This window comes from Athalia rosae, chromosome 7, assembly GCF_917208135.1.
Source record: "Athalia rosae chromosome 7, iyAthRosa1.1, whole genome shotgun sequence".
In the NCBI taxonomy this organism is placed as follows: Eukaryota; Metazoa; Arthropoda; class Insecta; order Hymenoptera; family Athaliidae; genus Athalia; species Athalia rosae.
In genome coordinates this window covers 1,397,556-1,414,634 of record NC_064032.1, presented here as the reverse complement: position 1 = coordinate 1,414,634, position 17,079 = coordinate 1,397,556, and the positions used below count along the sequence as shown (strand labels likewise).

The following is a 17,079-nucleotide window of genomic DNA, read 5'->3' as shown; positions in this document are numbered from 1 at the left end:
GAAGATATTCTGACATCTCCTACAGTTGGGGAAGTAAAAAATCATCGATTAAAACTTCCCGGTCACTTTTCAAATTTGTTCCGCCATCGACCGCTACTTTGGTCGAGGGCGCATGCGGGTGTTCGATACGCCGATCGTCAGTCTCCGAGTGGGTAGGGTAGGGGGTGGGTGTTTCTACAGATTTTAAATGGTTCCATCATCGTCGAGAGTAGCTGGAGGTTCCATGGTATCCATGAAGGTTTCTTCCATTTGCCGAAAGATGTTTGTCCGGTTGGTTGCGCTACAACGTGGAGGGGCGTTCGTAACTCGGGAGTTTTAGAAACCACCCGATACTCAACCAACAGCTACCGAGTGCGAGCGATCAGTTTCGATCTTGACGGCGATCGCGAAGGGTCCGGTGTGGCGGTGGAGTCGAGTTGTGTGGATTTGTGGGTGGTAAGATCAACCCAATTTCTCAAAAAGTGGAGTGCCGTGACAGCGACGAGCATATTAAATCAAATCTACGATCGATTACCGGCTCGAAATAGCCATCGACTCACCCTCGGTTTTGAAAAACAAAAAAAATCGATACACCGCGAGTTTGAATATGCGATGACCGATAAGATGCAGCGCACTTCACGTATCGAAAATAAATCGAAAGGGTTGAAAAAACGGCGTCACTAGAATCACCGGACGATGCGCGTTTACGTTTATTCGCATATAAATATCACTCAATTAAATGAATACCGTGTTCCCAATCCTCATGGATGTAAATGCAAGCTGCGAGGATATTTTTTCAAAAAAACACGCGTCACAGTTTTATAATAAATTTTCAGTGAGCCCGGTGATCGTCAGAGGGAAAAAAGCCCGCGCGACTTATTAAAGTCCATGGTGTTGTGATTGCGCCAGTTTGCAAGAAAATTATATTACATCGAAGCTGAACGAGAACGAGAAGAAAACAAGTAGAAATAATATAATAAAACGATCGAAGGAACCACAACGAATATCGTGCACAGGATCTCACGTCATTCTCAGATTTCATTGGATACTTTGCACTTTCGAAAACGTCTGAAAGTCGCCATTCGAAGATCCTCTTCAGCAGCCCTGAGTACAGGTTACGGATGGTAAAATCAATTTTTGCTCTGAAAATTGACCATCCCCCAATCTCATTTGGATATATATTCACCCGTGGAGACTAAAAGGATAAAAAAAACAATACAGGTGAGACCCGATGCAAAACTAATTATTACAACACGCACACATAGCTATGTAGTCATTATTTTACAGGTTCTAAAACGGTAACGACGACGACGACCGCGATTTTTGATCGGATGTTACGTAAACAATAGAGTTGACGTTTGAATTATCGATTATCATGCAAATGAGAACGTTTCTTCTGTCGTCATTTTAGATTCATCAGGATCTGAGGCTGTCGATACGCATAAGCGGTTATGCTGAAATTTTCTTACGCTATGTATCGAGGTAGCCCGCCTCTGCACCCTCAACATTCCACGGCCGTGTCCGCGCGTACCGTTTTTTTAAAATGGTTATATACTTCCAACGAATGCGCCAAGGGGTTCGCCTTGGCTCTCTTCACGATCTATCCGTTCGTGCGATAATTGTAGTCGATGAACATGCTTGTAAAAAAAAAATCGAGCTCAAGGTTAATCCGGACAATAATCGTCAACGCTGCTATAATTCCTCAGGTATCGTCACCAGTCTTTCCACGTGTATATATCTCCCTCCGATGAAATTTATAACGAACCACATTCGTTAGTGAACTGTGACCTTGAATAATCGCAGGTGGAGGATTTCAGGTCGATAACCCCCTGTCGTCACGCCCGCCCGCATAAGGTCATATATCACACGTCGGATGTGTTCTCGGTATTCACGATCTGACGGTAGGCAATGAATCGTTCCTCAAACACCTTACTTCAATATCACTAATTGACACGCTCGTGCAGGGTGTGAAAAAACGCCGAGGCGTTTTTTCGATCCGTCTGCGCTCGCACCTGTTTCCGTTGTCGAAATTCAACCGCATCAGAGGGACACCTCCGACCCCCCCCCCCCCCCCCCGTACGCGGAGCTTCGGTGGAAACCTGAAAGTTTAATTTTTACCTTCGAAGAAGTTATTCTCCCGTGGTATTATCCCACCGCTCGCCCTTCAAAACCGGTTTTGGTTCTTCGGTCGCACGAGCGTTAAACGCACGCGACTTAAGGGCAACGATTTGAAAATCAGGAACATCGTGCCCTCGGGATACAGGGCGGTAATTCCGTCGCAAAAACCAGTCGATCGTCGCGTCTTCGAGGGGGCGATTGTAAGGGCCCTATGCCGGAGTTCCCCGAGGCGAGGTCAACGATCACGTCATGTATCGGTCTGGCGTTTTCTACCTCATACCTATACATATACTTCTTCAGCTCTAAAAAGTGAACGCAATTTATTCGTTTTCAAATGTGTTACTTTCTCAAGACGTTTGTTCTTATACCATATACATACTAGCGGAGTTGAAAACGTTGTCTCTACACGCGGGTAACACACACACACACACACGCCAATTTTATTCCCAACTCAGTGAACGAATGTACGTACGTGTGTGTGTGTGCGTGTATATAACGTGATCATAAGGAGTTGGCGGGCGCGGTGGCGGCACGTACATAAATACCTGTACAGGTATAACCGATCTCTACGCTGTATGTATACACGTAAGAATTCTTGCATCTGGTGAGTGAAATCTCTCGTGTCTTCGTTTGCTCGCTTGTCCCCTCGTTCAACTCGAGAGTAGAAACCAATATTAATATACCGTATGAGGAGGTACGTTAATAAGAGAAGGTATGAAAACGAGCTTTCGGTTTCGAATTCGCACGTTCAACGTGCAATTTACCACGATTAGGGATATCCGCGCGGTCCACTCGTCGCCATTTTTCCCCTCAAGTTTGTACACCCCACAAGGCGTATTTACCCGGTTATCGAAGGCACCCTTATCGCATTCGTAATAATATATATACAGAAATGGAAAAAAAAAATGATGTTCTCCTCAAGGCAGCCGAGGTCCATGCATTTATGTACATGTATATATGTATCTCTTTAAGACCGCATGTTCGACCTAGATATTAATAAGACTTTCTCTTTTATTTCAGCCATGGTGAGGCGGGAGGCGACGCTGCTAATTCTGTTGGTGAGTAAAGAGCTTTGTTTTTTTCCTACCTCTTTTCCTCCACTAATTTCCATTCATCCTTTAGGTCTCTCGTCTACCGGTTCGTAACGCATCCCATACACCTCCGGCCCTCGCCTAACTCCTCGATCGATACGCTAACCAAATCGAATCCGAAGAAATATACCAACGGAGAAGGCTCCACCCGCGGCCCTTGGACTTTTTATAATCGACATACCACGTCGCACGTGCGTGTTCGATCGATCTCTCCACGGGTGCAAATATGGCAAAATGTCAGACAATTTTATACTCTCGCGAATTTCGTCACGAGCCTCGCCCACCACCTAGTAGCTGTACAATGTAATATCCGTGTAGATTGTCTACCGAAGTTTCGCCAATTTTTTTTTTTTTTTTTTCTCATCTACCGGGCCTACGACCCCCGATCGGTAGCGAGATCATTTTACAATCAGATCTCGTCGTTTATCGTAGACGAACAATTTTTCTGAAAATTATCCCTCGGCATCAGGTATAACATACTTTTACGCGTGCGGCGTACATGTGCGCGTGTAGTTTTGCGGAGAATCAGATCGAGCGGTCTCGAAGCGGACCTTTTAGAGACTACGTGGTACGGAGATCGTTTCTCATCCTTAGACGTCCTTCGGTGACGTTACAGGCATTCCTTGTATACGTGCTACTATACAACCGACGTTGCATCGCGGCGACCGCCTCGTTCGTTGCCTAATCCGATCCCATAGCCCCATCGATGTTGCCATCAAGGTTGTAATATACGCGTACGACGCACCGGTTGTACGTCGCCCAGTCCTTACGAGTCATCGCGACGTAATACCTACTTACTTACTACCTATACCTTTTTTTTTATATATATATATATATATATATTCGCGTTCGCGATTGTATTTGTGTTCGTGCGCGACTTGTGTCTGACCTTATAAAGAGCGCGAGAACTATAGCTACTTACTACACCTAACAGCTGCTTTTATATTCCTCCTCGTTTCTGCACACCTATCGCCAACACGTATGTATACCTGTGATTCCTATAAAGTATTTACCTGTATTGCTGCGTCACGGTGGGCCGAAAAAAAAACCGACTGTAAGATAAGCAAATTAGTTTCTTCGCGAGTTTGGAGAATCCTTATCGAAAATCGGCTGCAATGGATTGAAATTTTTTTTCAACGGGTCGCTCGTGAATTTTTGAAAATTTCGCAGGCATTGGCTGTACGTCGGTCGATTATCGTACAGATGGATAGGAAATAAATTGTCGGTCCTCGGTGCCAAATGTATCTAGTGTATTTACCGAATCTACATACGTAGGTGTACCATTGACGGTGTGTAAATAATCACCGTATAGAGATTTGTGCGAAAGACTTTCGCGGAGAAAGTTGCAAAGTAATTTGTCACCGGTAGAGTAATAGTAATAATAATCCACTCTCATCTCCGCAGAATTAGCTCCGCATGGATACCTACGTGTATGTGTTTCAAGTTCAAGTTGAAACAACATTGTTAATTTATTTTTAATTTAGTTTTTTTTTTTTTCAATTAATTTATATTAATTAATTCGATCTTTGTTTCAGGTCGGAGTCTTGGTGGAACAATCGGGCAACACATATGCCGCGCAAATACCTACCCTTCCAACCAGTGAGTATGAAAAATTGGAATTCGGAAACGTTATTTATATCAATTAACGCCCATGCGGATGCCCTGTTTACCTGAAATGCGAAAAGAAAGTCCAATCGTCGAGTGAAGTTTCGAATTTTAATCAACGAGGATAGAATGACACATCAGCGAAAGAAAACGATTTTATTTGTTCAACGAAGATCGGTAATTTATTTTATTCGTTTACACTCGATTTATTCAAACACTCGATCATCCCCTAGACGTTTTATAACGTGACGTGGAATAACGAACGATGAGATCACGCGGCATAGGTCTAACGATGATTATATAAAAGTTGATGCGTTTTCAGGTAACACATACTCAGGTATATACCCATACCTGTATGCACATATGTACCCACTCAGCCTCTTCGTGACGTGATCATTCTGAAATAACCTTACGGATGGGTTACCTTGAGGTATAAACCGCGAGAGAACGAGTCACGGTTATGTTGTTTCGTCTTTTATATCTACGTAAACAGGATGCGTGAACAAGTTTTTAACGGCGACGTTCGTGCAGACATTTTTTGGAAAAACACTTAATCACCCGTACGATATTCCTGCATCCGCAGACGCATTATTCGCTCAGCTAGAATATAATTGAAAATAATACATATCCGTCGCATAAAAGGACTGCCAGGACTCCGTTCCTGCGTCCGTGTCGCAGGTTCACGCAGCATCTTAATTATTATTAATTTCGATTACATTATATAATCGCCAGTCATTCGTCCCCGTGTATTCTTTTCACCGCGAGTGCACCAGGTATTACCACCGGATGTAAAATACTACCGGAAATCCGTCGCGTCTATATACACGACTTCCGGATTTGCATGTACACCTCTTTTATACATCAACGAACCTTTGTTCGTCACCAAAAACTACACGGTCAATATAATCTGCAGCGGTATTCGATAAAACCTTCGAAAACCAAAACATCTATAAATACACACAACTACGCATACTCTGTTATGTAAACACAGAAGAATGTAATCAACCGCGAGACTCTGCAGCGTCTCCGTTTGCCCTGTAGAATTTCTGGAGTATAATGGAACGAAAATTTTTATAAATAGCCACAATAATATGACGAGCTAATCGTCGATGTTGTTGTTGTTGTACTATTTTTACAATTCAAGATACATACGTTGTGTACCTGCGTGCATACCTACGGTTGGATCGCACTTAATTCTTCAAAGTCCTTTGTTCTCCTTGGACTCGAGTCCCAGTTATATTCATTCGGTGAGTCATCGCGCGAAGCCAATGGGTAGGGGTGCAGGTATTTTACAAACGGTGTACAGGGACCGCGTCGGCGGATCTCGTCACGTAAAAAAAGAAAAAGATCCGCCGACAAAAAAAAAAAACGTTCAACTCCAAGTAAAAAGGAGAAAAACCAAAAGATCTAGAGGATAAAAAAGCCAGCTAGATTCTCGGAGCGGACCGATCCACGGATTACATGATGCGGCGATTATAACGGGGATCGGGATGAAAGAACGGTACTATATATGGGAATCTTTGTGTATATGTATGTACAATATGTACGTACAATAATATAGGTAAAACACGCCTCGCGGTGTAACGATAATTAAATTGAAGAATAAAAAAAGCAAAACGAAAAATACGAGAAAATGGCGAGATAAGGTATGCGACAAGATCGGATGGTACACGCTCGTGTATATGGGGAGGGGAAAAAGCAATCGCACGTGTACGTGTATGCAAAAATAATTCTTGTACATGTACGTCGAGCGAACAACCGGTATATATGTACGTGTTGCTTGTACGGGACCGTTAGCAGCAGCCTGTAAATATATTTTTTCTTATCCCGTTCGATTCCCGTTGATTTCGTGTACGTGTGTAATGTACAAGTCGTCCTTACGATTATTTTTCCATGTACACGAGATGATACAATGATCTCAGTGACGAAAATCGAGCGAGGCGACGAACGGTTCATCGAAGTTATCTGAAAATATCGACGTATGTAATAAATTAGGCAGTTTTTCCGGCTCAATCTATGTACAGAAAAATCGCGTCCAATGTATCTACTGTGTAGTATATAAAATTGCTGTTCGGATTTCCTGGTTGTGTGAGCACTCGAGCAGATTCGTCCGTGCGGTCAACTAGAGGTCAATGACTTCTCTGCAGCCCGTAGCACATCTTGGCTTATGAGTATTATAGAAAATTTTTCATATGTACGTACGTACGTAGAGATCCTGTACACACCGTAACGATGATCTTCTCCTCGTAGTCTGTAGTTAAATATTGATGAGAAAAAAAAATTTGGAAAGAGGAAAAAGAAAAAGAAACTCTGTACACTTAATTTCTACTGATTATATGGACTGTCAGCCCACTTACAATTGACACAGGATTCCATTTTCTAAATTAGACATCCGAACATTTCACATTCGTCTGCATTGTCTGTAATAATAGCGTTGATAATGGTATGTGAATCTTTTTTGTTAGCGTCAGGTCGGAAGCTTTGCAGATATTTAGATAAATTAAAACGCGTGAAAACTTGTCGGGGTGTATAAAATAATTTCTCTTGCTATTCGTACGGTATACCGTACACTGGCGTGTAATAAAACTTCGAACGAACTCCAGACCAGTGTCAGTCAAGTTCAAAATTTTCACATCCATTGTTCATTAATCTGGAAGAATTCAAAGTTTGTGCACAGGTATAACAGAGGACGGTGCGTTTTAATTGAACTTTAGAAATTTCATTGGCATTTCTTTCGCTCTTCGTACCCAATTTCTCAATAATTAACTACAGAGTTTCTCTGAAAATTTATACATTCTTTTGATTTTCAGCTACGGTGGCGGTTGCGAGTACGGTTCAAATAGAATGTGCGAGCGAATCGATCGTCGTACACATTTCCACGGAGGGTAACTCAGCCTTTCACGGGCTGGTCTATCCCAGAGGACTTTCGAAGAATAGTTCCTGTCTTCAGGAATACAGGAGCCAACCTGCGCCCATCACTTACACTCTCCCGCTAAGATCCTGCAACACAATGCCAACCGAACTGGTGAGTTGAATCGTCGTTATTCCGAAGACTTTAATCGTTCTTTTCTAATTTTATATTAATCTCTTCTACTTCTTGTTTCCATATACTAACCCTGTGCTATACTATGCGTACGGAGACGTCGGTGTAGTTAGACCAGATCTGGAAAAAATGACAAGATGATTGCGGGATGGCCGGTGGAGCTCTTTTTCTCCTGTTTTTCTATCCCGTACCAGAACCTATATACTTATACCTATGTACTCATCAGAAGCAACGTTATGCCATCGCGTAGTCCGGTCACATAACGGGTCCAGTTATGGTACATGGAAGTAAAGGAGATGCCTTTGGAATCGACGCGTATTTCGACGCGGAAGACCTGCGGCGAAACGTTATCCAAATCACACCCTCGTCCTTTTTTCTTTTTCGCGTTTTTTTTTTTTTTTTTCTGTATACGTGTACATTTTGGCTCCGTTATTATACAACATTTATAGTATAGGCCAGACAAAACCATATATTGTAACCGTATCTATATATACCTACATATATATACGGAGATAAATACCTATGTTAGAAACAGTAAGAGCCGGTTCTTTGCGCGAAAAATGTAATTTATGTAAAATACGTCGGCTATTTGCGGTATGTATGAGTACATACATATGTGTACTTGTAAATATAAGTATAGGACAACTGTGTATGTAAGTTCAAAAGTCTGCTGCGAAGGAACCGTTTCATTCTTTGATTCCGTAATTATTCCACGTCATCCCCCGGCGAGGCTGTCCATCCTCTGGGCTCGAACACCTTCGCATCGGTAGCGTTGTGTAGCTATTCGCTTATGTATATACCTATACGCACTAGCACACAGCTGTACATATCCTTCATCCCATCATAGTTTGTTTTATTTGATTTTATTTTATTAAATTCTTTTTCCTACGATAGAGTCGCACGCGCAATACGTATATAGTTGGGTAACGGCGTTTGTCATTAATTTGTATGCATGTAACGTATTCATTGGTGTGTACATAGCTATGCAAACGTGTGTATGGGTACACACGTAGACGATAAATATAAATAGGTATACACCACGCGCAATAACACATCCCGCGATTATTCATTTCGTTTCTTTTTCTTTCATTATGTAACTGCAGGTAATATACTACTTCTTGCGTTCAAATGACACGTGGGGGTAAATGACGAGCTCTTAGAATTGAAATTTTGTCACGCCTATCGGGCCGTTCGCAACCAACGCATCCGATGGGTTTCGATACGGGGACGTCTTGGGCACGGTAGATCGTAAAAGAAAAGCAATTAAATAAATGAGTGAAGAAAAAAATGTAAACGAAGAAAGGAATCGACTTCGGCGTGGGCGACGACACGTTATAAGGCGATGAGCCGCTTCAAGGGCGTTAAGGTCGAACGATGATAACTCGTACCTAATTGTAAAACGATTCTAGCAAAGCTCGACGCGTGTGTATTTATCGGTGATTTGCCAGATTATATACACGTACAGGGTAATTCGCAAGGCCGTTATACATCCTTCACGGTATCCTGACGCTTAAATCATCGTTGGAACGTCACGTCGTCGAGGTCAAAGACTTTTTCGTACCTCGGGATACACGTTCTTCGAGTGTCCTTTGTCCTGCAGTCGTGGCTATTACAGTTTCACCCGTGTATAAAGTTGGCTGTTAGTTAATATTTGAATACCGGTGTACCAATGCTCATTACCTGAATCTACGCTCGTTACGAAGCTCGCCATGTTAAACGCTGAGAGAAAAGAAAAAAAATATAAAGGTAAAATTACACAATATATTCATTGCCTCGTATCATATTATACTCGGCCATTGTCTTGTCCATCGGTGTTGCGTTATTTTTTGCTTTTTCTTTTTCTCTCCCCCTTGTGCGAATTCGTTATCAATTCATGAAGTGCAGATATAATTTTTTTTCTTCCTTCTCCGGCGCCTAGGTTGAATGTAAATATTGTAGGATAATTGACGGGCTTGTCACCGGGATAGTCTTGGATATAAGTGTCTATCATTTTGTCGATTATGTAGTAGGCTATATTTGTAAACACACGTACACATTTTATGGGATTAGTCATCGGATAGTGGGGAATAATATAGCTGGTATATAAATATTTGACCATGAGTCTTCGAGACCGTGGGCAGCGAAACGTTTCTCCATTTTTAAAAAATAAAGAGCTATACATACAGGCAAATACCACGTATACATGTACCTAAATATATTGAATATAAATATGAATATCTATACATATATAAAAGTAAAAGTTCCCCGCCGTTCGCGCAAGTCCGCGACGATTATATATGTATATTTATAAATTTATACATATACCCATGTACACGTGCAATGTTAAAAGTGAATATTGATAAATTTACATATAAATATATCGCGAAATTCACGCCCACGCGTATATTTTACAAGTTGAAATTTCTTTTCTTTTCATTTTTAGTTTTTTTTTTCTCGTCTCGTTTTTGACACGTAAGAAAGGACCACCTTGGACTCTCGACGGTATCCCTAAATGGAGACGGCGAAAATTTTACAAACCCACGCGTTTAGTATATCCTACCCACGTATACATATGTACATACATAGGTATATATTATCTAAATCGACAAAAAAATATTAAAAAGAAAACGAAAAAAGAAGAATTGACGAAAATGACAAATCATTGTGAGAACGTATGCTTTTTTCCAAGTTCTTTTTTATTTCATTAACTTTGCTCCAAGGTCGAATTCCTTTTATGCGGTAGGATTCACCCAAGTTATTATATTATTTACTTGGAACTTGGGAACCGGATCTTAAAGAGCATTTGTCCAGGCAACGGGTTATACCAGCAGTCTTATATACGTTTAATTGTCTTACCATCCTTGAAAGGAAAGAGAAAAAGAGAGGAACAAAAAAATGCTAAGAATATAAAAGCATATGGATGTATAATAGTTTAACGAAAATACCATCGATATATCAACCGGTCAATTATATCTCATCGCGTTTTCTACTTTAATTACAATTTTATACGTAATTTTGCTAACTCAGTTATATAATACACGAATATAATTGTAAAAAATTACATCAGTATATTTTAATTCCTGACTACGCGGATTTCATGCGGGCTGTTCGATCAATCGCGTTTACAACTGTATGTATAGCTTTTTAATAATTGCGGGATTTTGTTGTAAGGATATTTTACCGAGGTGATCAAGTAAAATTTATAGAGGAATAAATTCGTCTGTAAAAATAGCGGATAAATTTAAAAAAGAAATCAGAAACCAAATTGCGTCTGGTGGTTAATTGAAAGCTGTAGCAGTTGGTACACATAAAACGATTATAACTATCAGAATTATACGTCATCGGGCGATGCACTCTAGAGATCACGAGAATCCTTGGTGCGGTTAGACGAAGGTCGATGCCGCAGGAACAGCTTATGCGGATTATTATTTCCCTGTAGAAGGTGGTGGTGGTGGTGGCTGTTGCAGGGCGCCTCCCATACCTGTGTATACGTATGCGAATACAGGTATGCCCAGGGAGACGCAACGTCTCGAATTAAACTTGTCTCCGATTTGTTCATTTGCTAAAATTTATTTTTGACTAGATATCGCGTACATGGGCGAACAATTTTCACATAGATTCTGGTACTTCTATGGTTCGCAAACTCTAATCTCAGCAATCAGATTTTGTCATTTTTCATTCTATTCATCCATTTATTTTTTCAAAGTAAAGGCGTAAAGGATCTTCGATTTTTTTTCATCCCCTTTTATGCGGGCTTAGAATGATTTCCATGATGTCATGACCCATACGTAGGCATAGCGTATAAAATCCTAATTGATCGTTTGTACTAATGAGTCGGTTGATTTATAACGAGATGAGTTTAGCATTTTAAAGTCGGGATGCTGGGATATCCTAACAAAGTTACGTCTCCAGAATCGCCGCGCTACGCTGCGCTGCAACTGACCGGGCATCGAACCCGACCTCTGAGCGTTCCGAACGAACCCTCCGCGATTCTTTACGTCTTCGTCGCGCGATAAAATAAAGGAGAAAATTGCGGCTTGTGCACTAAAAAGCCACTGTTACCTGTCCAGATGATAGTCATGTAAAAATCTGTTGGATCATGTACAAAGAAAGACGGGGAGAAAAAATTAAACAAACCTTGTCCCACCGATTTAATCATGTTTTTTCTTTTTCTGTTATCCAGGACGACGGTGGGATCGAATATTTTAACACGATCGTTGTTCAGCCACATCTGAAATTGGTCACCAATCAGGGGAGAGGGTTCCATGTGAGGTGTCGATATCAGACGAGGGATAAAATTGTAACGAACGATAACACGCACGTGGCAATGTTGCAGTCGCTGCCATTACAGGTATGAATTTTAAACGAGTGTAGCTTTGTATTTAAAAATTATTATAAACGTATCTCGAAGGTGTGGCGTGAGTGATTTAATCCAGTATGTATCGTGTGAAATACTTTCCTTTTTCTAACAATTGGTTTTTTCCTTTTTCTTTTTCTTTCTGCGTAAGGCAACTGCACCGATGCCTGGATGTACGATGAAGATTTTCAGCGGAGATCCGATGCAACATCAGGTAGCTGAAAACGTAAAAATTGGCGACCCCTTGACATTGGTCATCAGCATCGATGCCCAAGAAATGTTTGGACTCAGAATATCCGATTGTCTTGTTCGGGATGGCCTCGGATGGGGTGAACAGAGACTAATCAACGACGAGGGGTATGCGATATACAATTGCAGTTGTTGCCAGCATAAAATCATTATAATTAAATCTGTAGAATGATCGATGATATTCACGTATCTTTTTTTTTTTTTTATTAAAAATTTCAGATGCCCGGTAGATAAGGAGATCATGGGTCAATTCGTCTACAGCGAAGACAAGACAAAGGCGCAGGTCAACTTCCAGGCTCACAAATTTCCTTACATAGCCAGTGTCTACTATCAGTGCAACGTACAGCTCTGCGTTAAACAAGGTGGCGGATGTGAAAACACGGTAAATATGACATATGGTTTATCCTTACTCAGCTCCGCTGAGGTATGACCTTTTCAAATATTCCTCAAAGTTTTTAAGATAATGAAAGCGAATTTTTATTTCCAATAAATTCTGAAGCCGCCGTCCTGCGATGCTGGAAGGAGACGAAGGAGGGATCTGACCGATGGAAAATCCAGGTCGGATACGAACACGATGGAAGGTCTTCCCGATGGCGAAACTCCAGCTACGATCGAAGTCTACAGTGGTCTCTATGTCAACGAAGCTTCCGACGCCAGTTCAAAGTTCGATTACCTCGACGAGGTCTCTAAAGAAAGGGTGAGCCTTTCGTTTGAGCAATTCGTAGAGAACTATCAGCGATCAGAAATTCCTTGATCTGAATGAAAATTTCTATTGCAGACCATAGACGACCCCAACAACATATGTATATCGCAGAGGAGCTTCGCGATAGGCATAGCGATAGCTGGATTGATTTTGATGCTCGCGGTGGTAGCCGCGATATTGGTTCTCCTTGCGAGAAGACGACACAAGAGTATATCGACGACCGGATCATCGATTTACAGTAGTCCTTACACGAACACTGCGTACAGTCATAGCAGTTAAAAGCTCAGACTCTGAGTCTTTGCCCAGTTTGATATTAATTTTTGGCGTATAATCAAAGTATTCAGTGGTAACTTGTGTCCTATTCTGTTTGAAATTTGCTAATCTCATCGGCATTTTGAAACGAAAGGTAGTTACATTACAAGGTAGTAACAACAAAGGTGCTGCGTCGCTCGATGATATTTGCAAAATATAAAATTTTCAAACAAACTCTTCACTGAGGCGCTCCCAGCGGATTAATCGAGGAGAAGATATTTTATTTCCGTTCACGTATACGTAAAGTATACCGGCCTGGGTACGCGCCATCTTAGACAATAGTTACCCTAATTTTCAAAACCGAATCTGCTATGATGCTTACGCCGTTTTAATTAGCGTAATAATTATTTACATTAAACTATATTCGGTTATTATATCAGCAGTAGTTCACGGTTTTAATTATCAAGAATGTTAACGTGTTCCTATAGAGAAACGTCGCTAAATCGGATCGAGCGAATGGAATTCTTAATCGTTAAGTTTTCAATAAGGACCGGAGACTACATTATCGTTTCTCCTTGCATCACGTTACTTTCCTACTGTGCAATATACATCCGTCCCTGTTATAAAATACTGAGAAGATTAAGATTGTCTTACGCCACAGAGAATGACGAACTATCTTTTCTCAACTCATTGTCCTCTACCTAGTTTATAATCCAATAACGCTTGCTCATTTAATATTGATTAGGTATATATTGTGAGGTGTTCCATGTTGATTTGAATCTGATCCTTGGCCTGGATCAAAATGTTTTGCGATATATTGACCAATGAACTCAAAAAATATCGACTTCAGATATAGTGAACCTGTGTCTGTGTCTTGTTTGATTATAAACTCTTTTTATTTGTTTGAAAAAGATATTAAAATTAGCATGGAAGACGGAGGTAAAAGCTAAACATTAATAATAATAATAGCGATAATGATAATAAATAAATCAAGTCAAGGTGCTGCTCTTGTGTTAGTGCTCTTGTAAAATTAAGAGATTGTCTGTGGCAAATTTTTCAACTGTTAAGAGTCGAATATGATGCCGATTGATCAAAACTATTGTGCGAGTGCATTAACATTATTCCAGCTGAAGCGAAGCTAGGTTCTCAAGCCTGCTTTTCAAAGCAGCCGTAAGTGGGTCTAATTTGGTGGTGGGTAAATAATTAAAATGTAAAGATAAAAAAAACGAAAAAAAATGAGAAAAATTGAGAAAAATTGATGATTGAAATGTAAAAGAATGTCAGATAAGAATTGTGCCAATGTTTTTCTACTCGGATGAAAGTTTCAAACAAACATTGAATACAGTTTGCGTACGTTCGTTCGAATAATGTCCTGCTTAGGTATATTATTTTTTACTTGACTATAGTAGAGAAAAATAGAAACAGAAAGACAACGGAAACTTGATCTGAGTATAATCGCGGGCTGGATTTGTTTGAGAAGTACTTTATTGTCGAAGAAAAGTATTTTTCGAACTTCGTGGCGCTGGTTCAAAGTAACATTATGGTATAAGTAAAACTGTATAGATTTAATATGTGTAACGGGGAAGCCTGCAATGTTACTCTGGACCTTTGTCAAAGACGACTAAGGATATTGTAAATAATAAAATTTATGTACTCGACTGTTTTTCTCCGAAAACGAATTAATACGTATTTTCATAGCCGAAATTTATTCGTTTGTGTTATTAACCATTACACTCCCCATCGTCCTGCGAAATGAATGGTTATCAATCATTTCGAAAGCCGGATGAATTCAATTTACAGATTCCGGTTCTTGGAGTCCGAATACTTAAGAATACAGAGGAGAAAATAATTTCAACAATTTACTCCAGAATTGAGGATCTCCCTAGTTTTCCTGTACAGCACAATATTTCCTTTTTTTTTTTTTTGATTTTACTATTTTAACTTTCGCCCTTGCTCGGCGATTCAGTTTATTCACTTTTATTAACTTTCCTTTCTACTGTTACAGTGAAGAAATTGCAGCCTCGAAACAACTCTACCCTGCATCTAGAACACAGGACTCGTTGGTGCATCTACATGATTGATCATTACATTTGTGAACTAAATAAGAATGATATACGTACTTTAGTTTCATGTATCCATAACTTATGTACTTCCTGAAATAACTATGTTGTTAACTCAATGAAGAACAATTATCAATTTCATTGTAACACAAATATTGTACCAGAAGATTTTATTGTCTGAATAAGTCCATAATATACCTGATAACGTCTTGAAATTGACTTTGTCCCATTTATTTATCCATCATCACAAGCCCCCTAAAATAATTAATAATCTCTCCATTAAGAAAGAAGTTATGGGAGTAGGCTTGAATGCACTTAATTGCATGAGATCAGCCCTGCATAAGCAATTAGCTGATGTCCCTATCATACTCTGTAGGAATAGAATTGACTATACAGGATTGAACCCATGCACATGATGAGGCACCAAGTTTCGGAATACCTCCTCGGGTTTCCTGTTCTCCTGATACAAATCTCCACTTTTCGGCAAACTTTCAATTTTCAGGGCCGGCAATCTAGAGCTCTGCATTATCACTTCCGGTTTAAAGCATGATTGAACGATCAGAGACAGAGGCATGCATGCAGTCAGTCATGCAATGCATCAGTTGCTCTCTCTTTCATACTGGGAATAAATAAACAGGGTGGAACGCATGCACATGACGATGCACCAGGTTTCGGAATACCTCCTCGGTTTTCCTGTTCTCCTGATACCCAGAAAATTTTTTGGCCTAAATTCTAAACTTTGGGAACGCTGTTCTGAAGCTAGAAATTATTCTTTTCCTCTGTTGTCTACGATTTATTGAATAAATAAATACACAGGCAGGCATATAGTTAGTTCTGCAAAGAATCAGTCGCTCTTTCTATCAGACTAGGAATAATCATGAAGGATTGAATGCATGCACATGATGAGGCACCAAGTTTCGGACCACCTCCTCGGGTATCCTGTTCTCCTGATACAAATCTCCACTTTTCGGCAAACTTTCAATTTTCAGGGCCGGCAATCTAGAGCTCTGCATTATCACTTCCGGTTTAAAGCATGATTGAACGATCAGAGACAGAGGCATGCATGCAGTCAGTCATGCAATGCATCAGTTGCTCTCTCTTTCATACTGGGAATAAATAAACAGGGTGGAGCGCATGCACATGACGATGCACCAGGTTTCGGAATACCTCCTCGGTTTTCCTGTTCTCCTGATACCCAGAAAATTTTTTGGCCTAAATTCTAAACTTTGGAAACGCTGTTCTGAAGCTAGAAATTATTCTTTTCCTCTGTTGTCTACGATTTATTGAATAAATAAATACACAGGCAGGCATATAGTTAGTTCTGCAAAGAATCAGTCGCTCTTTCTATCAGACTAGGAATAATCATGAAGGATTGAATGCATGCACATGATGAGGCACCAAGTTTCGGACCACCTCCTCGGGTATCCTGTTCTCCTGATACAAATCTCCACTTTTCGGCAAACTTTCAATTTTCAGGGCCGGCAATCTAGAGCTCTGCATTATCACTTCCGGTTTAAAGCATGATTGAACGATCAGAGACAGAGGCATGCATGCAGTCAGTCATGCAATGCATCAGTTGCTCTCTCTTTCATACTGGGAATGAATAAACAGGGTGGAACGCATGCACATGACGATGCACCAGG

At 40.5% G+C, this 17,079-nt stretch overlaps 1 protein-coding gene across 4 annotated transcripts; it reads left to right on the top strand.

Annotated features, from left to right (window-relative positions):
- The first annotated feature begins 195 nt into the window (after nt 1-195).
- On the top strand, nt 196-15,080 carry LOC105683610 (cuticlin-4-like). Of its 4 annotated transcripts, XM_048658050.1 has the most exons (10): nt 196-435; nt 816-1,200; nt 3,118-3,155; nt 4,724-4,787; nt 7,604-7,818; nt 11,999-12,166; nt 12,324-12,529; nt 12,641-12,803; nt 12,921-13,118; nt 13,200-15,080. In XM_048658050.1, exons 3-10 carry the CDS (start codon nt 3,120-3,122, stop codon nt 13,401-13,403), a joined length of 1,254 nt encoding a protein of 417 aa, XP_048514007.1. In that variant the 5' UTR covers nt 196-435; nt 816-1,200; nt 3,118-3,119; the 3' UTR covers nt 13,404-15,080. The 4 variants fall into 4 exon arrangements, with proteins under 4 accessions (XP_048514007.1, XP_012251769.1, XP_048514005.1 ...); XM_012396346.3 differs by having other exon boundaries at nt 196-1,200; XM_048658048.1 differs by lacking the exons at nt 196-435; nt 816-1,200 and adding an exon at nt 1,415-1,685.
- Nucleotides 15,081-17,079: the final 1,999 nt, after the last annotated feature.

Bases quoted from the DNA above. Each gene is read 5' to 3' on its own strand.
- LOC105683610 (XM_048658048.1), top strand. From the start codon at position 1,523: ATGGTTATATACTTCCAACGAATGCGCCAAGGGGTTCGCCTTGGCTCT. The intron at 12,804-12,920 runs GTAAATATGACA...TAAATTCTGAAG, and splicing joins GTGGCGGATGTGAAAACACG to CCGCCGTCCTGCGATGCTGG. The intron at 13,119-13,199 runs GTGAGCCTTTCG...TTTCTATTGCAG, and splicing joins ACGAGGTCTCTAAAGAAAGG to ACCATAGACGACCCCAACAA.